The sequence below is a fragment of the Ptychodera flava genome, chromosome 14 (genome assembly GCF_041260155.1).
Source record: "Ptychodera flava strain L36383 chromosome 14, AS_Pfla_20210202, whole genome shotgun sequence".
Classification (NCBI taxonomy): Eukaryota; Metazoa; Hemichordata; class Enteropneusta; family Ptychoderidae; genus Ptychodera; species Ptychodera flava.
This window is the reverse complement of record NC_091941.1, coordinates 7,641,860-7,665,572: the sequence shown is the minus strand read 5'-3', so window position 1 is coordinate 7,665,572 and position 23,713 is coordinate 7,641,860. Positions and strand designations below refer to the sequence as shown.

Below are 23,713 nucleotides of genomic sequence, written 5' to 3'. Positions count from 1 at the left end.
AATGAACTAAATTGGGAAATAGCCCAGATGATCAAATTTGAACCTCTTTTCATCTAAGGATATTTAAATATACATTGCTCAGAATGTTTCATTGACAGGAAAGTACTGTGTAATGAATCTATGGAGCGTTTGCTTTCCGTTCCAAAACGGGATGATCCTGCACCAGGCCACCGATCCTCCTCCCCCTCCCCCAGGAGGCACTGACCATTTCCTGATCTGCATGGTGTTAGAGACAGAGCCCCCTAGGCGTGTTGATGCTTAAATGACATTTTTAGCAACCTGTGATTTAAAGCACTGTGCTACACTTGGAAATTTGTGACGGCATGGTAAATACGTGACGTCAACACAGCATCGACATTGGTTCTTGGCGCAGGTGTACATATACTGCACCTACCGTCCACCTGTGCATGGCTTTGCACGTCCGACACGGAAAAAATAGCCGAGTTAAAGGGTCTATTAAAATTAACCTTTGACCTCTAGACGCAGAAAATAACAAGGGTATCATAAGGACGTAGCGATCGTAGGAAAGGCATCTTGCTTGCAGGAGGTCATCCACAAACCTTAAATTTAGTACTAATACTGCAAAAATGTGACGCAATTCTTTCTAGAAGACAATAGCAGGTGAGTGTTTGATCAAGTCACGTTTTCGAAAACTCGTATTGTTAAACAAAAGGATTTGGATCTTCTGCAGGCTGCTGCAGCTGCAGTGCATTGCTGTGCTTGGGTACCATGGTGCTTGGGTACCGTGGTTGAGGGACTGTGGCTCGGCTAAATCATGCAGGTTAACGAGACTACAAGAGTGGCTTTAACCAGAAAGAAACAGAGCAAGGAAGCATTGTACAGCGTTATTCCGTTTTCAATAAAATTGTAAATAGCGAGGGTTCTATAGTAAGGCATACCGTGATAATCCGCCATCATGTCGAATGCCCGTGCACTTTCCTGTCAATCTATTTTTTACATCCATGGTACAATGTACGCCCCTCCGAAGATTTTAATCCGACATGCTTTGCGTGAAAGAACGATACTGAGCGAAAGTAAAAATCGCTCTGCAATGCTATCATTCTCTCACTGTCGTTTGAAGCGAAAATTGTAGTAGCGTACATGCAGTGTGCTAGATTTTGCAAGGGCTTTGAAATATACGACATAACTTCAGTCTTTGGCACGGATGTTGCCAGTTTCCTGTTAGCAGACTCAAGGATTTTGTCCTGGTCGTTTTATCGAACAGTCTGTACCAAAATTTGACTCACATCTCTGGTGTTTTGTTAGACTACAGTCATGACTTCTTGTAGGCATGGAGGTAGTAGCTACTACCTCCATGTTGTAGGCAATAGTGTCACTGCACTTTTTTGGCAAAAGTTGTGTTCTTAGATCTGGATTTTTGAAAGAAGAATCATTATATGCATCTGCTCTATACTTTTGAACACTGGACATGGTTTGGCCAGATTAGTGATTTAAATCAGCTGTCCATCACTAAAAAGATCAGCCCCGACTTCTGACTCGAGTCTCCTGTTGTATATTTTTCATACTTCCAAGGCCTATTCAGAATTCTGATGTTCGAATATGATACGCATTCAAGGAAGTCCAAAACTGTATGTGTAGCTTATATAATTAGAAGATGAGAAATGAAAGTACATGTATACTTATTTCCGCTAGACGTAATGCAATCTAAATGTTAATACTCAGTTAACGTATTTCCAAACTGTAATTATTTTAATCTAATTTTGCACATGGCACAGGGTTTGATTTCATCAATAAAACTCTCAGTCTTGATTATACTAAGAGTCAAAGTTCATGGTTACAGAATTGTGGCCAAGCGTGACATGTGTTACATTGAAAATTTCGTTGAATATTTCAAGGGCCTATTTTTGTTGTCATTTGAGTGCGTATTTGACACTTCTTTCATCTCAGTGTAAATATTTTCCAGTGACTGTAGCATTATTCTATACAAACGCAAACATCATGTACAGATGAAATTTCCTCAGTCACCACCACACATTGATATATGACCAAATTATTTTCAATGGCCAACTTTAGACCTCTAAACCAGGAAATGGGGCAGTAAAACGTTCAGGAATCTACACTGGATGAGTGAAACAGACACTTCAAGGAACTTGGAGTAGTCTCTGAGTGTCCTTTATTCAAAGGAACTACTGTAGAAGTCAGTGGAGAGCTGAAGCTTGCTATACTGGAGCTTGCTAGACAGGAGTTGAAAGAACTTCAGTTTTCACAACATTGTATAGTGCTACAAGAGTGCACTGGTGTTCGCCTAGCTGCAGTTACTGTCTAAACCTAATGTGGATTTTTTTTTGCGCAGCAAATAACATAGAGGGAAGTATGAATTGTTTGAATAAATAAAGTTGGTGGACTTAATAGTGGGTGAACATTAAAATTCTAATTAAGCAATAAAGCACACCCAGCGACTGTATACCACGAGATTTTGACCAGTTCATGACATTCATGCACGAGCAATAGCAAGTGCATATATGAAGTGAACCGGTCAAAACTGAGTGGTATACCATTGCTGGGTGTGATTTTTTGCAATTATATCATAACAGTGTATTGAAATTCTGGCATACAACGTCAAAAAAGGATTTTGGCTCTTGCTGTGAGCCCGCGCATGTGCTAACCATGCTATATCATTTATGTTTATTTTCAGGTAATAAAATGTTGATGTGGACTGATGTTCCGCTGTGGTAGGTAACTTTCAAAGGAGGCAGAGTTTTGTCTATGGGCAGTAGGGATGACACGAGCCAGGAAGTCACAACTCAAGAAGCTGTTTAGGAAACGGCGTGTAATCGTGACAGTTTTGTTGGTTGGATCAGCCCTTCTGTCAACTGCAATCCTATTTATGTCTGGCAGAGGTGATGTGACCCTAGCCCAAGACCTCCTGTTGTCGGGTAAACGGCCATCAGTTCCCAATATTGACCGTGCGCTGCTGGACTTGGATGTCATAAGAGAGAGATTGAACACCATGCAGCTTAACAGTAGCTTGGTCACTGTCAAGCCAAGCTCTGACCTACCTCTTGACCTCAGCAGGACATGGAACGAAACCCGCATAATTTACAATCGCGTGGACAAAAGTGGCAGCCGCAGTCTCCTGTACACCTTCCGACGACTGCGTGTTGAGAATGGCTTCATTCACAACCAGAGCAGAATTTACCTAAAACCGAACTTGACCCTCAGTGAACAGAGAGACCTTGTGGCTGAAGTCCAGTCCTTGAGGCCTCCTTTTATTTTTGATCGACACTTACACTACGTTGATTTCAACATCTTTGGGGCTAGAGCGCCCTCTTGGATCAATTTAATCAGGGAGCCCCTGCCGCGTCTCATCTCCAGATATTATTTCAAGAGGTATGGTGATGAGTTTCAACAAGGACCCAGAATGGGATTCAACGGTACTGAAGAGGACATCAACCAATCTTTTGATGACTGTGTTTTGCTTGACAAGCATGAGTGTTCTGAGGAGGGAGGGTTTTTAGTCGTTCCGTATTTTTGTGGCCAGGAACCGGCCTGTCAGAAACCAAGTCGCTGGGCACTTGAAAAAGCCAAACAGAATGTGGTTGAGAAATTTGCCTTTGTAGGCATTCTTGAAGACTTCAATAGTACTCTGATTGTTCTGGAGAAAATGTTCCCCCAGTTTTTCAAAGGTCTTTACCGAACATACAAGCATGTAAAGTACAAAGTTTTCAGATATAGGTCCTCTACCAAGACAGAAACCTCTTCGGTTGCTATGGCTATCATGAGATCCCGCTTAGGTCTTGAATATGAATTCTACGAGTTTGTGAGAGACCGGCTTGAAATAATCAAGAAACAGTTGAACATCTCTTTCACAGAACCCAACCAGAAGAAAAAGGGGCCAAGGTCGAAATGAACTGGTATGAAACTGTTGATGCTAAGACAACAGAATCAAAGAAGACTACACTAGTGTAGGGATGTTCATCAAGATTCTGGCATAGACAATTATAATACTGTGAAATTCTAGAAGCAGTATTCTGACAGACAGTTGTAATATTGTGAAATTCTAGAAGCAGTAACATATGTACTCAAATTCTTCCACATTGGAAAACATGTCCCAACTTTTGTTTCACTGTGTGCTTCTGAATGACAGATGATGCGATCAATGGTTTAGGACGTCCTTTTTGATCTCTGTCACAACTGCCAGGTGGTATAGTATTCCAGCCAATTTCAAACAACCCAGTGGTGACGAGTAATCCCATTGGACGGTGATATCTGCATGATATTCCAAGGAATTTTCCCCCTCATGTTTAGTATGTACATGAGTAACAAATAGTGTCATACATACCTGCAATGTAGTTTGTATCAGTATGTAATACTACTAGAAGATGTCAAATTATGAGATGTTTTTGCTGTTGCCAAAGTTACAGCAAGAATCGTTTAGGTGTTTCCAAAGCCATTATGCTGTACAGTGTATATCTGTACATAAAACATGGCAGCTTTTTTCATGAAAAATGAAAGATGGACATAGGAGATTGCTGTAGCAGGTGACATCATGATCTTGGTAGAACCTTGTGATAAATTATGATGTGGTAGAACCTTGTTCTAAATGGTGGTGCATCGGATCCATGGTTTCATTGTCATTTCAAATTTACAGTGAAAACCACTGAAGAATGGACGATGAAATTCATCTAAACCTTATCACACTTGTGTAAACCTTATCACACTTGTGTAATTGGTTTGTAAAGTAAAGTTATGTTGTATTTGCAGGTTTCAAAGCAAGGGCTATTATGCTGTGTATTTATGTCTTCCCTATTTTGTCATGAGCAGTTGAGGGCGCACATTTAGCTCAGAGAAGCCCGAGCCGCAGTGAGCAGCATTAATCCAAGGCACCTATGAAATTATTTTTCAGCATGAAATGGCACGTTAGGACCAGGCATACCCTTGACCATTTGGTGGTGTTGTCAGGACCAGTGTCAAGGTTAGTCTTCCGGTTCTTCCAGCCAAGTCTCATGGTCCATGGTTCAGTGTTTCATATACAATTGCATCACTACTCACTGTTTTTGGTAGATAGTTCAGCCAGTATGAACTGAAAACAATTGTTGGTCTGGGATGTCTGACCATAGAATACGCCGAAACCACAGTGATGTATAATGCTTAGATGCATACCAGTTTTTTGTCTTTTTTCAGGGATACTTTTACTGAAATTATTTGCAAATGATCATTCGTTGTACATTTAAGTAATAGATGCTGATGATACAAAGCACATCTGGTACAATTTGTTCCTTATCAGTGAATCAGTACATTATTGCCTGTTTATGAACAATGGTAATTCATTCTGCTCATGAGCAATGTAATGGTCTGCTGTTCCATTGGATTGGGTCTTTGCAGTGTGTTATCAAAGGGCCAGTAGCTGTCAGTTATGATGACTTTTTTCAATATTTTTGTTTTGTTTGTCGCTTTCACATTCGTATTCTACTCCCCAATTCACTTTGCAACACAGACACCATTTAGCTTGTCAACACAACGTCTGCACTTGTAAAATGCCCAGTTATTGTTTAGATTTGAAATGTAGTCCAGATCAATGTTCATCAACAATAACTATGCAGTTTACACATGTACTGGCCTCGTTGACAAGAGCAACAAGGTATATCTCAGTGTTTTGGGGGAGTGGACCAATTTACTTGACATTAAAAACACAAATAGAGTAAAAAATCCTCAAAAAGTTACAGCTTCTGGCCCTTTAATACAGTAGTTTGAAATTTGTAATCAATATGGCATTGTTTGAAAAGTTTATTAAAGCTGATAAAGGGAAACACCCATGTAATATGTAGATCTAAAAAGTGATTTATTCCAGTGGATGTCTTTCTGGCTAACACATTGAAGTAGGCATTGCTTTCCAATCAAGAAAATTTCCAACTACCTTTCCAAAAAGGAAAATTTGTAAACCAAGCCCTTCACATATCACTGTGTCACAAAGTCACTGTGTTTGAATATGGATGATTTTCAAGTCTCCATTATGGTATTTTACCATGACACTGTCACCACCAAAGTTTAGTAAAATCTTGTTGTTTTTGATGGCAGAGTTGGATTTCTCCATTTGGAAATGGGGTGAGAGGGTCACAGGGATTTGTCCAGTTGGAAGAATCTCCTGAGGCCCTCTTTGTTGGTAGCTTTGAAATATCAGAGAAAATGTACATCAGTCAAAAATCGATGAGGAACCTCAAGATTTGCAAGATATGGTTGTATACTGAATCACCTCTATAATAAGATTTTTTTTTTGTCATATCCAAAGTTGAGGCTGGACCTCAGTTAGAACAAAATAGAATGAAAGCAGTCTCTCTGATATGTCTGTTGAATGACTGTCACAGAATGCCAGCTTGAGGCATCATCAACACTACTCTAAAGAATATTATCCCGAGTTCTCTCCCTTACGCATGATCTGATGTTTGTTGATCAGACACATATTCTTTCACATGTATCTGGCACATTGATCCTGTTAGTAAATTGTTGATTGAAGATAAATGTTCTTAATTAGACATGGAAAGTAAAATGCAACATTGCCTAGAGGGGGTCAATGTTTACGGTGCTGGAATTTCACATGTAAACTTCACAGTAATATGTCATCAAATGAAAGACACTCTTGGACATGATGTAATTTGTCTGACGCACCAATCACAAATGTACCTATCTTAAAATAAATCATTTAATTTGTTAAAAGTTTCAAAAGACAAATACAGACAAACACCCATGAAAATATTCAATGTAAACATGAATTCATGTGAAAACTATGAATTGTGTAATGCCGCTTCAAGGTAATTGACATCCAGATTGTGACTGTCACAGCTACCAAGGCATATGAAATGTTATTCTTGGTAATATTTTGAATGGCTCTGAACAAAGGCTAGTTGAAAATGTTTGTGAACTTTGCACTGCTTACCATCTTGAAACATTGAAGTTTGCAGATCACTAAGCTCTGTAAACTTATGTCTTTGTCAGTGAAAACCAACATGGTGGTGCAAATCAAGATATTTGTCATTTTCACAATGCAATAATTGACAGCATTATTGGATATCTTGTATAGTACATGCTTTTCACAGCCAAACACTGACAGAATGCAAGTTAATTTAGGCAGAGTCGCCTTCTCTCATCTGTCCAGATATGGTGTTATGTCAAATCCATCTTTGAACGTTTGAAAATACAGAGAAGGCATCTTTAGCACAGTGTCATTACAAGCATTCAGTGTGGACCTTGGATCAAAAATATGAAACGTTACCATGAGTTTGTATGATTTTTGTGCAAAGTGAAGGCAAAGCAGAAAAGTTTAACTATTTATTATTATTGTTACCAGTATATTGATGATGAAAATACTAAGATCTGATTGGTCAAGATTTTATACCAGTATAGTAATGATGACAATACTGCAATGTGATTGGTTGAGAAGTGAAAGTACCAGTGCTATTTCTGTGATATAGCACAGTTCCAAGGTGCGCAAACTCTTGTTTGAGAAAAATGCCCTTTTAAATGTTTTACATCAGAATTTTTAGTCTGGTTCCCTGACCCATTTCTACCGCTGGCTGCGCTGCTAACGAAAATTGGGTCAGGTATGGGCTAATGTTTCAGCCAAATTTTGACTGCATATTAATGAGCACAGTCACCTGACAAGATCATGTGATCAGCACATCTGTACAGTGGCAAGCTTGGAAATTAGATGATGAAACATCGAAAGTTGAAGTTCACTCCATGCACTTTACATAGCTCATACAATTTATGTTGTGAACTGGTCAAAATCTCATCAAATCTCTGTTGCTTTGGAGGGGTTTACTGCCTAAATTATATGAACGAATTCAACAATGTACTAATAGTAATTGAGCCCATCTACTACAGGCTCGTAACGGCAAATATGAAATGAATTCTTCATTAATTAATGTGTTCAGTTGGAGAGTCGCCCATATAAGCTGTTTTGAAAGAAAATTTTACGATATCCAGGCTAATGAATGCATGTAATATTGTATGCAGTTCGAACTCTATAATTATCTCCTACTGTGATACTGGTTTTCACTGCACTGCTGTCATTGAAACAAGTCAATTTACAATAAAGTATGTTTTCTATGTTTAGAAGAATAGTTGAATAAACCAATAAACCACACTCAGTGACAGTTTACCAAATGATTTTGACCAGTTCATGACATATGTGCATGAATGCTAAAGAGTGCATATATGAAGTGAACTCGTCAAAACCGAGTGGTATACCGTCGCTGGGTGTGGCTTATTGCTATTATATCATAACAGTTTCAATAGAGCGTGTTGATCTTGACTAAATCTTGTGAATATTGTTAAGGGTAGCACACTGTATCATAACAGTATATTTAAAATCTAGCATGGAACATCAAAAGGTTTTTGCTCTTGCCTAGCACTCATGCATGTGCCAGCCTTGCTATGGTACGAATATGGCTATTTTCACGTCTTGACCAATCAGATCGCTGTATTTGTACCATCAATATACTGGTATGATATAATATTCTTTTAACAAATGGATAAAATAGGTGTTCTTCCAAAACATACCTGTCTTTATGTAATTTGTTTCAGTCTTGTACTGTTGTGTGATTGGTCATGTATTAAATTTTCACATTTGTCCTGGTTTGTTGATGATGTAGTTTTTTAACTGATGATATTACAGAATCTGAATGATAGATGTTTTAATACCATCATCAAATATTTCATCTGAATAGATGTATTGGATTTTGAGGTTGGCTTTTCCATAACATAAATGGTTAAACCTGGACAACTGGCATCAGTGAATTATTGTCTATCAATGTCTTCTTTTTGACCTTAAGATTTGACTTTTCTTGCTATGATTACCGGTGTACCTCATCAGTTTATCAGGTAATGTATGTATGTTAACTCTTTCTCAACTCTTGTGTGTAGCTTTTAACAATGCATTTATGTACGCTATCCATTCCTTACAAATTTGTCATTCTCTGTTATTGTGCTAGGTACAAGTAATATCTGTGTTTCAATGTTCTTTTATTCAAGAGGCTTTAATTTCTTTTTTTATTGTACTCATAATTTTCGCTGGTCTTTGGCCGTGTTTGTGAGATGTGAAATGGGTCTTGTTTTGCTGTTCTCAAAACACCCTATTTATGACATGTAGATAAGTCAGTCATCCACCCTTACACAGGTAATATGCAAATGAGGAAAATCTCCGAATTTTGTTTACTTGTCACCATACCATTTCAGTGCAATGGCTTTACAGTTAAAACAAAGATTATGTTCGGAATTTTGCATGGAATTTTGTTTCTTTACAGGTTTGTTTTTGTCCTGTGTTTATAAACGGGTAAATGAATATTTTCTTATTTATATAATGTATATCTACATGGTTTTGTGATTATAATTTTTGTACATTTTAGATATAGTGAATTTGGCGACTATAAAAATATAGTTTTACTTTCAACTATTTCACTTTTAGAATTCATATTTTTTTATTTCATAAGAGGTGTATAAAGAACAAAAGCGCTTTGCAGATGGTTTTATGTTGTAGTGAAAAAAAAGGCATGTGAAACTTTTTAATGTAAAAAATAAGTTACGGAAGAGTACTTTAATAATTAAATGAATTATTCATCACTACTTCACAACATAGCTGAGCTTGGCAAAGTACATTTAATGCTTTGCATTGGATTTTGGAAAAAATGTTGTGACAAAATCATAGTACAACAGCCGCAATGAAATGTGTCCAAAAGAAGCTCATCAAATGCTTATTTAGTCAGAGTGTAGTCACGAGGAAAATTTCAAAGCAGTCTTGGCACTTCTGATTCAAACTATGTGCAGGATTTACTTGATAATGGCTTTCACAGTCAGTCATTATACAAATCCAAGCCACAATGGGATGTACACAGTGGTAAAGTGTGGTTGCCCAATCGCATTTGTAAAATGACCATTCTATGTATTTGGAGGAAACAGAATCAGCGTTCAAATATCTGGTGACACATATTAACATGCAATGAGTTGTTCATGTATCATATTTGAAAGTTTCCCCATGGCGTATCACGATGATAACTCTAGACACAATGACATTACTATGATTGACAGCCATATTGGATCACACTGGAAAATAAACATACATGTGCATGTAAGTCAATGTGTTGTGTTCTTATTTCAAAGTTTGACATGAAGAAAATGACAATGTCATCATCTGGCATCCAAATTGGATCACATCGCAACATCGATTAACACGCAATGGATACGGTCAAACAGTGCAACGTTCCTAGGATAAGATTTGGAAAAACAGGTCCTGCATGTCTGACAAACGAACTGTACTCTTGCAAAAATGTGATCTACAAGTCTCTGTTCTTGACCAAGCAGGAACTAAGACTAATCTAAATATTTGGATTTATTTTTATGATGCTAGACAGATGAGAACCAAAAAGCTGAGTTGACATCAACATACTTTGCATAGTAGGATGCCACATACTACCTACATAGAAGTATGAACTATCACACTACTGTTGAACAGGTGATCTGTTGCATGACTTGGAAGTGTGTTTTTTGTCTGTTTGCTTTGCAAAGCTGAGAGCATTACAGATTCTCTGTTCAGGTAGGATGACAAGGATGTCCTCCTATACTGTGTAAAAACAGATAACAATTTAACACAAACAACTAAAACAGACCAAAATTACTTGATGTGTTCTGCTGGATAAATTTAAAAGATCTCCAGTATGCATCATTCTGTAATTTACATATGTACTACATCTACATTGCATTAAATATAGAACAATATTTGGTCAACTGATTTAACTGGTAGCAACTCTGAACTAGATCATCTGAAACCCCAACCTGTACTAAGGATTATAAAACTGAATCATTTTGTTCAATTACAAGAAACTGAATTGGGTCTTAGCTGATTGACCTAAATAAAACTTGATTCAATATATCAGTGCTCTGACACTGCATTCTTGTATTGGCGTGTCACAAACTTTGCACAATTGATCACTGTGCAGCTCTCTTTGAAAGTCTCTGAGGACAAAATACAGTCACTCACAGGACAAGATGGCAGCCTAATCCATCATAGCATTCCTTTGTGACAATAATGTTCACACAAGGTTCAAGTTTGCCCATTTTTCACAGACAATGAATCTCAGCCGTGCAAGAATACTCATGCGTACTGACTTTGGATGAAGTACCACTGTCTGTAGCTTTCTTTTTTATTTTGAATATGTCCGTAATCCTGGGCTGAAGTGTCCTTGATCCGTGGGTAACACTTTGAGTTTCTTTGTGCATGTGTCTCACTTTGTCTTCATCAGTGTCACTGTCATCTTCATGAAGAATTTCCACTTCTTTAGTAACACTGCTATCTCCATAATCATCATCATCGACAACATCATCATCATTATCATCAGTTAGGTCTATGAAACCATCAATACGCACCTTATCTATGGTGTGTTTTCCGGCTGTCAATCCCCTGGTCTCAGCTGTTCTATTTGTTTTCCTGGTCATCATATCCATCAATCTGGCAGATCTTGAAATCTGGTATCTTTCATTCCCACACTCCTTGAGAGCACCGCATTTCTTTCCGGCATCTAGACCTTTCCTGACCTCTTTTGGAGTATAGCTTCCGTGTGCTTTGACATACCTCTCTATGTCAGTCATGCTTGACCCTTGTGGTTCCTTCAGAAAGACTATGGCAGCCCTTATCAGTGGTAAAATCTTTTTAGTCTTATCAGCCGGTGACTTTTCAACTTTCTCTGCCGACTTTTTGGAAGCTGGGAGAAAAGAAAACAAACTCTGAAGTGACTAACACAATGCGGCACAATATTCAGACTGAAGAATGAAAAATGGCTTCTGGTAACTGGATCTTTCATGGGTTGCTTTTACCATTCAGTCATACCATGACGTCAGACCATCATGCTACATTTGTCTCCTGCAGGAATCTTGAAAGTACACTCACTAAAGCCAGGTACTCTTGTGATGAAAAATCAAACTTAGAAAGACATTGAATTTCTGTATAGTTAACCTACATATGTCCAGTTGACTTACCTTTTTCCACAATTTTCTGATTGTACAATCTTGTAACATCAGGAAACGCAGCAGTGAACAACTCTGATGGTTCAACTGTTTGTAAAGTTTCCTGAGCAAAGCTAGGACAATCTGAAACCGTACAAAAGAATACATTTTCACAACAAATTTTGCATTGTCATGTAAATTGATCATCCCTCTGTTTTTCCAACTGTGGAGAACAATGCTTAGAGTACCAAAAACTTGGTTTCACTTAATATGGATGTTGAAAAAGGAAATGATACTGTGTTGTGTACATCACGGTTTTGAACTTACCTGAGACTATCCACTGAACTTGGAAACAAGGAATCCACTGTCTTCTGCAAGTTTTCAGAATCTCCACAGGTTGTGCCATTACTTCATCATCAGTTTTACTTCCATCGACCAAAGCTCGCATCTCAAGGATTGTGATCATTGGCAAAACTTTCTCCAACGTCTTGTCATGTGACCAATTCAAGGAAGCGTTCAGAAATTGCTGAGTATGTAGATTTACAGAAGTGAAAAAGAATGAGGGTGTTACTTTATGACGAACTTAACGATGATGGTACCTTACTTGGCAATTAGAAAACCATGATCTGAACAAGATGAGTGTCATTTCAGAAAGAAATGCAGATCTACAAACATCATTACAATACCATGGCTTTCCTATTAGCATGAACCTATGGTAATAAATAGCTTTATTTGTGGCTGTCTGCTTGCATCACTTTGTACATCTTGTCTGTTTTCCTTCTTTTGTGTTTACAACAGAGTTCATCACAGCGTTCTTGAACAAACAACATAATTCATCAATTAAATATTAATGTATTTTACTAGATTTATACCCTCTTATATCCATAAAATGATAAAAAGAGAAAGTGTTTTGTAGTCCACAAGAAAAGAAAACTTGAGGTAATGTAATACCAAAGTGACTTGGGGAAAAAAGAAAGAAAAAGAAAACAGGATAAAAATGCATTCTATTTGCCAAATGTCAAGGACCGGAAACAAATCTTTTATTTTTTGGCCTAATTAAAGAGTCTGCAAAAAAACCCCAGCAATAACTAAAGTACTAGTTTGTGAAAAGCAGACAGTTCCATACCAAACAGAAATGACAAGAACCTTTCTGACAATTTTTGTACCAGTAACTTTTAAGAGCTGTGTACTGAAACAATTTGCCCATCATTTTACAGATATGAAGTTTCACCTAGTCTACAACAGTAATATACAACAACAATAATGACACTCTTGGTTTTTGTTTTCAGAAAGGAAAGTTAATTGTCAGAATTTGAAAAAAGACAACTTACCATCAATGGCACTAACTTTGGCACTGACCACTGAAATGGCTCCGGTGGCATTACTTCTTTTCTCACAAGAAATTCATCAATCACATCTTGATTTGGGAAGTTAGGTACCAGCAGAGCTTTGCTGAAATGTGTCCAAATATATCACCTTAAAACTCTGACCAATATCGATTGATTTGTGAATCTTGAAAGATTTTACGCCATGTATACCCCTGGTACTTCCCTGTGCTTTGCTTTGATTCATAGAAAATTTGCCGCTTTGCATTCCTTTCCAATTAAATGCATTCTCTGTGACTCATCATCTGTGCTGTAAAATTCAAAGCACAATCACTATTCGTAGGAACTACTGGTAGTACTGCTCATTTTCTTAACTTCACAATTTGCGAATCATTCAAGCAATATACCAGTACTCTGGTATTGGATTATTCTTGGAAAGGAAAGACTTTGTGTGGAATATTTGTGTGTCAAGCCTTTCTAAACCAGGTAAATGACATCCAAAATTTTATGCCTATTTGCAGGCAATACATAAATATCCTGACTGAGAATAGAAAACAGCTGTGTTGGATGAAGTCATGATTGTGAACTGTAAATTTCCATCGGCCATTATACTATACAGAGCTATCAGTAGAATTGGATTCAAGAAACTTGCATTTGATGAACCTCAAGTAGTTGTAGAAATACCTCTTTATTCTTTCTTCCAGTGTTGGCTTTGGTCTACTCTTTCTTCTTTTCCTCTGCTTTGTTACTTGGACATCATCTTGTGAATTTCGATCTACATCACTGGTAGAATAAGTATCCCCATCTCCTGTAAGACAATTCACAGACATTCTTAAATTGAATGTAATGTCCTGCCAGCCTTGTCCTTAAACTTACATTTATTATGTGTATCTGCTTTTCAGTGATTGCACTGAATCGCAGTGAATCAACTACTGAAAAGGTTGCCAAAATAATATAAGATTGTACTTTTTTCAGAAAAGGTAGGAATTCATAAAAGTTTTATCCTTTTTCATGTCACTGGTTCCTCTTCAGATCAGAGTACAGTCCCTTACCTGTTTGTTCTGGTAGAACCTCTTCTTTAGCTGTCTTAGTCCATGAACGAAACCTAATAAAATCACAATTATGAATAATGTAAAGTAAATTTCTGCTGAGTTAAATATACCGGTATAGTGTCTCTATAATAAAACTTTTAAATGATAAAAATTTGAGAGCTTTATATAAAGAACAAGTCTAATATATCTTGCTTACCTCTCTAAGACATCAATGTCTCCTAACGACTCCATCAGTTCAAGGGCTTTTTCTTTGCCAATGCCATGAACACCACCAATGAGATAGTCACAGCCAATCAAGAGAGACATCCCAATCAGTTTGTTTTGATTCAATCCCAGGGAACTCTCAATATCATCCATTCTGTACATGTCCACAGTTGATTCCTTTGGGCAAGAGATAAAGGTATGCTGTGATTCAACAAGTATACTACATCACAGTTTGACAGAGCGTACTTGTGCCTTCCTAGTTTATATCATATGAACTGCTATTTGTTTGAAATTTAACAAGCACGTGGTGGCAAATCATCTTGTATGGATATAAGATTGGTTTTATTTGAGATTTATTTCAACATGAGATACCCAGGAAAAATGTCTGTAGTCATTGACCAACCAACGTAAATGAAAGGTTCTTCCATACATTTAAATTTACTAATAAGTGAGCAAACAAAAAAACCACAAAAGATAAATGGCCAATCTTGTAGCTTTCTCTGAAATCCCACCTCAGATCAAATCAACTGGTTACAATGATAAAATGTTACAATTATTGAAAACTTTGCCTCTGAGCTGCTTATACATGGTGATTAGTCATAATCCACTCTATAATTGCAACATTCATGTTTTGAAAAAACTTCCATATTGCTAACAATGCCTACAGTGTAACAAACTGTTCTGCAAGTTACATTAACAAAAATGTGAATAGTTTGTTCAATGTGTGGAGTCAGTTGATTTCTTAATCAGCAAACTATTAAAGACCTGATTAGGTTCATTGTATTTCACTGTCAATGCCATACCTTGGATGATGCTTTTAAATTTGTGTACACAGTCCTGGCACCATACAGGAAAGCGTCATTGTCTTCAGTAAATATTCCATCAACAAGCTGAAAGTTCACCACCATCAAATATTCATTAATCAAAAGTGTTAGCGATCAAACAATGCAATACTCTTTCTGCTGTAATGATGCAACTTTTATTTCATATCATCTCTAATAGGGCATGAAATAAGTCAGTTGAAAGAGTATTCAGTAACATTATTAGAAAGCAAACTTCTGGTTGCACCAAATCAATTGAAATGTTCTAGTATAAACTCAACAGAAATCCCACAAATAGCCACAAAACTCGACAGTAACTTTTTTGTTCGAGTCAGTTTATTGGAGGCAAAGCTAGATTTGGTCTGATCAAACTGTGAAACCAGTGGTAGCAAAACAGATATGTTGTCAGTAGCAGACTATAAGTCTCTTTATTGCATTCAACTAAGGGAACAAGATCTGAGTTAGCAGAGACGAACATGGATATAACATTAACTTTACAGTAACTCTCCCTTATGTTCACAAATTTCAGAAGACAAGTTAGGGAAAGCTTTAAATTTAGCTACTAATTGTATAGGAGTTGTGTTGGTACAATCAATGTATTCTTTTCCTGCTGTGTTTAAATTGACTAGGCATATATTGATGGCTTCATTATACTTCACTATGCAGTATGTACATATGCAAGTATTTGTGTTTTGAATGGAGAATACTCACCCCTTCCTTGTTGAGTGTGGCGCACAGTGCTTCAGCTTCCCCAGCACTCTGGATGTATGGAACTCCCATAACATCAAGCAGATTGCAACACTATTGTTGTACAAAGATAAAAATTCAAGTGAATGAGTAATCAGGTGTGTATACACATTATGTTTTCATTCAATCATTTGTCAATCTATGGAAAACAAAACTGCAAACCCTGTACCCTCTGCATTTAATATTTCCCTTTCTTTGTTGCTGATACATCTTTGTCTCATTTTTGCATTTCAGCAGTGCACTGTCATCTCATCGCCTGCTTGGCAAAGCTAGACACATATGCTTACATGGTTTGGACTGTCACTCAACTATTGGTCCCATGCATCTGACATTAATTATTAGTACATGTTTTCAGTCTACAGACAATTGATTAGAAAACTCCCTTTCTCACATCTGTGGGTAGCAATTCCACTATCCTTACAATGACAATTCACCTGAAATTTTATTTGATGGTCATTCTGTCTTAAAGGGCCAGTGGCTGTAACTTTTCTTTATTTTGTTTTGAATTTCATTTGCAAGTTCTTGTTCTACTCCCTAAAGCATATTGAAGTACTCACTATTTAGCTCGCCAACACATCATATATACATGTAGAACACACTGTTATCGTTTACATCTGAATTCTTGTCTGGAGCAGAATTCACTTGTCAACAATAACAACACAGTTTACTTACATGTATGTATGGGCTGAGTTGATAAGCTCAATACTGTGTATCTCAACATGCTTTGGGGAGAAGCACAAGAAACAGTAGTTGACATTAAACATAGGGCCAAAGTCCCTGAAGCTACTATAGACATGGATACAAAATAAGGTATTTCCTAACTGTATGAAATTATCTCACTAAGGTCATCCTAGGGACTTGTAAACCAAATATTAAAGCTGTCTGACCAGCGGTTTTGAAAAACAAGTGACTCAACAGTTGACAGAGCTCTGCTGTGTTATATAGAGAATAACCTTTTGTGACACATGTATTGATGAAGAAGGTGGATATCTTTGATAGCTCATTTCAGGATGGCCTGACCAAAAATGGAAAAAAAAATTCTGTAAAAATACAGATTTGCATATTTCATCACAATTTGAACAAATCTAAGTTGGGTTATCCCTAGGGACCTGTATACCAAATAACAAAGCTGTCTGACCAATGGTTATGAAGAAGATTTTTTACCAAAAACGCCTTTTTTGGTGCTAATTTGCATATTTTCAACAATATCAAAAAATTAAAAAAATAGTTTCTCAAAATCATATAGTTTATCCACACAACAAATATCAAATCAGTAAGTACTGCAGTTCTCAAGATATTTGAGTGGACGGACGCCTCACAAACGGACATACATACATAGTACATACATACATACATACATACATGTACATATGGTACATACTATATTAGTCTATAGTAGCTAATAAACGAGAGTTAATTACATTCTATTTAAAGTAAACAAGACTTGCTTAAATCAAGCTTTACGTCATAAAAATACAGCATATCTGTCAGGTTATAAAGAATCTTAAGCTGGTTATTTTCATCCTAACCAAGCACATTTAACTTTCAAATTAACATTGTAAGTAAGTTCTGTTGAATAAGTTGAGACTGTACGTACTCAGAGAAAGCACACTGAAGAGACAAATGTTTGAAACTTAAGAAGTTCAAGGTCATCAAAAGCATTGTAAGGAATCATGTAACACTTTCATTGCACTGTTTACACAGATTGCATAATTGCTATAAATAGCACATGGGGAATCTTACAGCCCAGCTTTACCATAAAAACCCTATCACTTTGACCACTCTATTTTTTTCCTCAAAAAGTAATTTTATTTTATCCTCAGCAAGTCAACAATACATGAAGATTAGGGACCGTTCAGTTTTTACGGCCGGGGGGGGGGGGGGGGGGCCGGCAAAATCCAGGGGGGGTCATCATAATTTTGGTATCCAAGAAGGGGGGGTCATCACTTTTTCACTGGTAGGAAAGGGGGGGTCACACCACATTTTCAAAACATAATACCTACAATAAAGTCCACTTTATGCCATGGCCATGATTGACCCTCTTTACCGACGGCCGCCTTCGGCGGCCCAATACAATGAATATACTTTATGTATTACCCTGACCCTCTTAGCGGGCAGACGCCTTTGGTGGCCCACTCCAATTAGGTTTACTTCATGCAATGGCCATGATCAACCCTCTTTACCGGCGGGCCGCCTGCGGCGGCCCACTACAATAAATTGACTTTATTGTAATATCCCATGACCATCTTAACGGCCGGACGCCTTCAGCGGCCCTGTTCAGTAAAGTTTACTTCATGCAATGGCCATGATCGACCCTCTTTTTACCAGTGGGCCACCTTTGGTTGCCCACTAGAATAAAGTTGACTTTACGTAATGGCCCATGACCCTCTTAACCGGAGGGCTGCCTTTGGCGAACCACTCCAATAAAGTTTACTTTATACAATGTCCATGGACATAAGTTGTCTATGGAAATGAAGTTAAAAATTGCCTTACAGTCGTCCTAATTAACAGACGTTTGCATGGATGTGGCTGAGAAGTTTGTACACTGGCATCTCTGCTACACGAATAAAGTGCGCCGCGTACCGGAGTTCAAATCCAAACCGTGCGAGTAAATTTGACATATGGGTTTTGGTTATTTTTCAGTGGGGGGGGGGGTCATCAAATTTTTTCGTCTGACAAAGGGGGGGTCATCATTTTTTCGCGAAAAATGCAGGGGGGGTCATCATTTTTTTGAACACCGGCGACAAGATTTTGCCGGCCCCCCCCCCGGCCGTAAAAACTGAACGGTCCCTTAGAACTTTCTCTATCTCTATTTATTTGACCACCCTATCATGACAAACTATTACGAGCAATTTCTTTGAGATAACATACAGGGCACAATAAATGACGGTTCAGAATATTTCAAAGTTGGGATTCAGGAAAGTTGCCTTTACATGTTTTAATCCTCTAAGATGGTAAGCATTTCACTATGGACTGTCAAAAAAGTTGAACTTTCAGATAATTCTACACTAAAATTATTTTGGCTTTGATGATTATTCAATTATTTAAAATCGTATTAATTATTTTTTCTGGGTGAATTGATAGGGTTTATACAGTACAAGAATTACATACAATGTAAGTGAAATTTTGACCAAAAATGACAAAAAAATTCCTTAAAAATACACATTGCATATTTCATCACAATTTGAACAAATCTAAGTTGGGTTGTCCCTAGGGACCTGTATACCAAATAACAAAGCTGTCTGACCAGCGGTTATGAAGAAGAAGATTTTTTACCAAAAACGCCTTTTTTGGCATTAATTTGCCTATTTTCAACATTATCAAAAAATTAAAAAAACTAGTTTCTCAAAATCATATTTTTCATCTACACAACAAATATCAAATCAGTAAGTACTGCGGTTCTCAAGATATTTGAGTGGACGGACGCCTCACAAACGGACATACATACATACATACATACATACATACATACATACATACAGACTGACGACGGACGCCGGACGGATACCCATCCCAATAGCTTCTATAGACTATTGTCTATAGTAGCTAATAAAAACAAAAGAGAAACATAGGGCCAAAATTCCTGAAGCTACTATAGACATGGATACAAAATTAAGTATTTCCTGACTGTATGAAAATATCTCACTAAGGTTATCGTAGGGACCTGTAAACTAAATATTAAAGCTGTCTGACCAGTGGTTTTGAAAAAACAAGTGACTCAACAGTCGACAGAGCTCTGCTGTGTTATGTAGAGAATAACTTTTTGTGACACATGTATTGATGAAGAAGGTGGATATCTTTGATAGCTCATTTTAGGATGCCCTGACCAAAAATGGCAAAATTAGCTGCAAAAATACAAAATTGATGATTTCATCATAATTTCAATATTTTACATAAAGCCTAGGAACCTGTATACCAAATATCAAAGGCATCAGACAAGTAGTTTTTGAGAAACACATATTTTGACCATAATGGCAAAAATTGTACCCAAAATACAAAATTGTAGATTTCATCATATATTCAATATATTATATGAAGTTCATCTGTAGGAACCTGTATACCAAATATCAAAGCTGTCAGATGAGCGGTTGTGATAAAATAAATTTTTGACCAAAAATGACAAAAAATTCCTTAAAAATACAGATTTGCATATTTCATCACAATTTGAAGAAATCTAAGTAGGGTTATCCCTAGGGACCTGTGTACCAAATAACGAAGCTGCCTGACCAGCGCTTATGAAGAAGACGATTTTTTACCAAAAACGCCTTTTTTGGCACTAATTTGCATATTTTCGACAATATCAAAAAATTAAAAAAAACCAGTTTCTCAAAATCATATTTTTAATCTACACAACAAATATCAAATCAGTAAGTACTGCGGTTCTCAAGATATTTGAGTGGAAGGACGCCTCACAAACGGACATACATACATGTACATACATACATACAGACTGACGAAGGACGCCGGACAGATAACAATCCCAAAAGCTTATATAGACTAAAGTCTATAGTAGCTAAAAAATCATCAAAAAAGTTACAGCTACTTGCCCTGAAAAGTCACAAACTAAAATTTCCACTCACATCATCCAGGTAGCTTTTGAAGTGAGACCTATTTGTCTTGGAGAAATGTTTCTTTCTTTCCCTTGGTTCCCCTCCACTGCGTGATGTGATGGATGCTCTAGTTGCCATGGTATCCCACTTCACAGCGGGAGCACTACCTTCAATCACAAAGACCAGTTTGATGTTGAGTCGAGTCAGATTTACTACTCTGTAGAATAACGTTCTACAAATCAACAGAAATTTAAAAAGTTATTTTTTGTGTTTCTTATGAACTGACTCCAAAGATTTTCTTTTAACAATTACTGATTATTACTGATAATTGATAGCCCTTCCTGAGTTCACATTTTTTGTGATTTCACTTGCAGTAATCTGTTTAATATAATATCTTGTTCTGCTTTACATAACTAAATGATGTGTACTTCTTTTTTTTTCTTGATGTTTCCGTTTGTCTGGATGATAAATTCAGGGGAATGCCAACAAATCTGCTTATGAAAATACATGTTAAATGCCATGTGATTTCTAGGCAGCATGGACAATATTTTCCTTTTTGTGTACACAGGCTGAGAATGGATGGGCAATCATTTTTTGTTTTTCATAGATGGGGAAATTTCATATGTTTGCTCACTGGGTAACTTGAAAATGATACTTGACCAATGATACAATTTTTTTTGAGGTTTATTGATGGGATAGGGTATGGGTGCGCAGAGTGTTCAGTGTATACAACATTGGTAAACTTCTCCAAGTGCCTGTGGGATGGGGCAAAGTGTGTGGCATAAAAAGGGCAGTGGGGAGAGAGCAGAGGGGAGTTTGTAGTAGGGAGGAGGAAGGAGATAGGTTTTACTGATGAAGACTGGAGAGAGGGGACGTGAATTTTTTTATGAAACAGCTTTCTCTTAACACTCTCTCAATTGTAAATTGTTAAAAATACATACGAAGCGGACATTTGCATGTAAAACAAGTCTGGTTAACGTAAAAGTATCTCGAAATCAACTGGTTAGTCTGGTTAGGTTAGCTTGTTATATTTCCTAAGGTATATGCTCCATGCTCCATGTTTTGGTAGCTATATAGATTAAACTCCGGTAGACCAAAACTATGGTAATTTTAGTCTACATCTGTGTTACTGTTAGTCAAACGTATTTGTATAGAGTAGGGTGGTATTCCTCTTATGTCAACACAAATATGTGAAGGATAACATATTTTTGTAGCTTTTTTACCTAGATTATTACTTGCCATGGCCCCTCAGCTCAATGGACGGACTGTGTACTACTACTAGCCAAGCACACATTTGTGAAGCTGGCTGTTTTTCACAAAATTTTGGCAGTTAAACTTGGAGTGATGGCTAAAAGCCTTTGTCAGCTGGACTACGTTCGTGAGCAGAAATGTGTCCGGCAGGCTATGTGATCTCTGTTTCAATAGCCTGCCAGAAACAGTCCTGCTCACGGATAATGGTGGTACATGTATAAAGAAAGATATTATACCTCCCATGCACGGATGAACATGTAGTCCAGCTATAGACTTAAAAACGCCTGTAGTGCAGTGATGTCCCAGTTTATCACTTTCATCCCTTCTAGATTCAATGAAACTTTTAAAAAATGTAAATGCGTTGTCATATAGACCCTGATATGTGGGCTGAAACGGAGGTAGAAAGAAAGAAAGACTACCTCCATGCTGACAGTCACCTGTGTTCTATTCCCCCGTTGCTGCGAATTCGTAGAGTCTGCCACTCGGGTAGGTCTGCCACTCCCAGCAGAACACGTCAAGGAGTGGCAGGGCTCGTTTTCGCAGCAAATTCCCCTGGTATATTCCGCTCTGCGTCTATTCGCTCCATAGACATGTGTATGCCTGAGAAGAACCTTTCTCAGGCATATGTACACACGTCTATGGGGCGAATAGACGCAGGGCGGAATAGAGCACAGGTGACTGTGGCTGAAAGAGTAAAATCTTGCCTGAGATGAGGTCTCGACGCTTTCACCGCTGCTATACTTTCGCATATCCAGGCACTCAGGTCAACGGCGATCGTTTGCCCCTCCAGCTCCTTCACTTCAGTGGGCTTTCTGACAGGTTCAAGCACAGACCACAGCGTCTTTACACCCATGTTTTATTTGCTTGACTTGCATTTATTGTGAATACTGTGATCAACGGCTGTGTGATCCACATGGATGGCTAACAATCGCATACGGACTGGCCATGATGTGATGATGCCGCGTGGAATTTGTCTGATCGGATGATAAACAACCCCACGCGCGATTTTCGCGTCATTTCAGCCAAAGGTAAACATCGGAACGCCATCTATCGGCCATTTACAAATACTTTTGTTTTTACCTTATTATTTTTTTCTGCAACCTTTGTGGGGTGGGCAATGGTTATTACATGACAAAGCGGTAAAAATGGGACCAAAAAATTAAAAAAAACCCGAAGTAATAGTACAGAACTGTATCAAAAAACTCTCAGAAAGAAAAGGAGTAAGCCAATCACATGAGCTATTCTGCGGGCACCCTCAAGGCTTCTGGTTGAGCACATCAATATATTAAAAGATAATGTCATTATATGACCACGATTATTTTAGTAAGCATGATGAGCATGATGTAATGGAAACCTCCAAGTCTTTATGCTAATTCTTTATGGTAAAAGTCTTTGAGTAGAATTTATGCGATGACTTGAAATTCAAAAAAGCAACACAAGTGCCCTTCACACTTGCTTGAATCAACCTTATCACCCCATTTCCCTCTCTAGATGTCCAACTTTACCATAGGAAACAATGGGATAGGTCCAAACCACAGTGTTGAAAGGGTTAAAGATACTGTCTTTTGATGATTATAAAATTTTACGATCTTAAACGATATTGAAATCAGGAGTATTGAAGTATTTATATCATTATAATTACAGCAGTTGTTAGCTTTTGACAGACTGCACTACAATTCAAACTTTCATTAGGATGAGTTTTGTTTTATCCCATTGATGATCTACTGCATAACATTTTGTCATGTTAATCTACCGCTAAAAAGAAAATTCTCAATTAAAAAAGATAGAATGTATACCAACGAGACATT

At 37.5% G+C, this 23,713-nt stretch overlaps 2 protein-coding genes across 2 annotated transcripts; one reads left to right on the top strand and one right to left on the bottom strand.

Annotated features, from left to right (window-relative positions):
* The first annotated feature begins 480 nt into the window (after positions 1 to 480).
* LOC139149162 (uronyl 2-sulfotransferase-like) lies at positions 481 to 5,421 on the top strand. The gene is made up of 2 exons (XM_070720734.1): positions 481 to 621; positions 2,657 to 5,421. The coding sequence occupies exon 2, from the start codon at positions 2,741 to 2,743 to the stop codon at positions 3,869 to 3,871; it is 1,131 nt and encodes a 376-aa protein (XP_070576835.1). The 5' UTR covers positions 481 to 621; positions 2,657 to 2,740; the 3' UTR covers positions 3,872 to 5,421.
* A 4,001-nt stretch (positions 5,422 to 9,422) lies between these two features.
* Positions 9,423 to 22,935, bottom strand: LOC139149161 (flap endonuclease GEN homolog 1-like). Its single transcript, XM_070720733.1, has 11 exons — positions 22,610 to 22,935; positions 20,685 to 20,886; positions 16,069 to 16,158; positions 15,340 to 15,426; positions 14,529 to 14,713; positions 14,333 to 14,385; positions 13,965 to 14,088; positions 13,287 to 13,407; positions 12,283 to 12,481; positions 11,989 to 12,099; positions 9,423 to 11,714 (listed from the first exon to the last, which is right to left on the bottom strand). Exons 1-11 carry the CDS (start codon positions 22,756 to 22,758, stop codon positions 11,074 to 11,076), a joined length of 1,962 nt encoding a protein of 653 aa, XP_070576834.1. The 5' UTR covers positions 22,759 to 22,935; the 3' UTR covers positions 9,423 to 11,073.
* Positions 22,936 to 23,713: the final 778 nt, after the last annotated feature.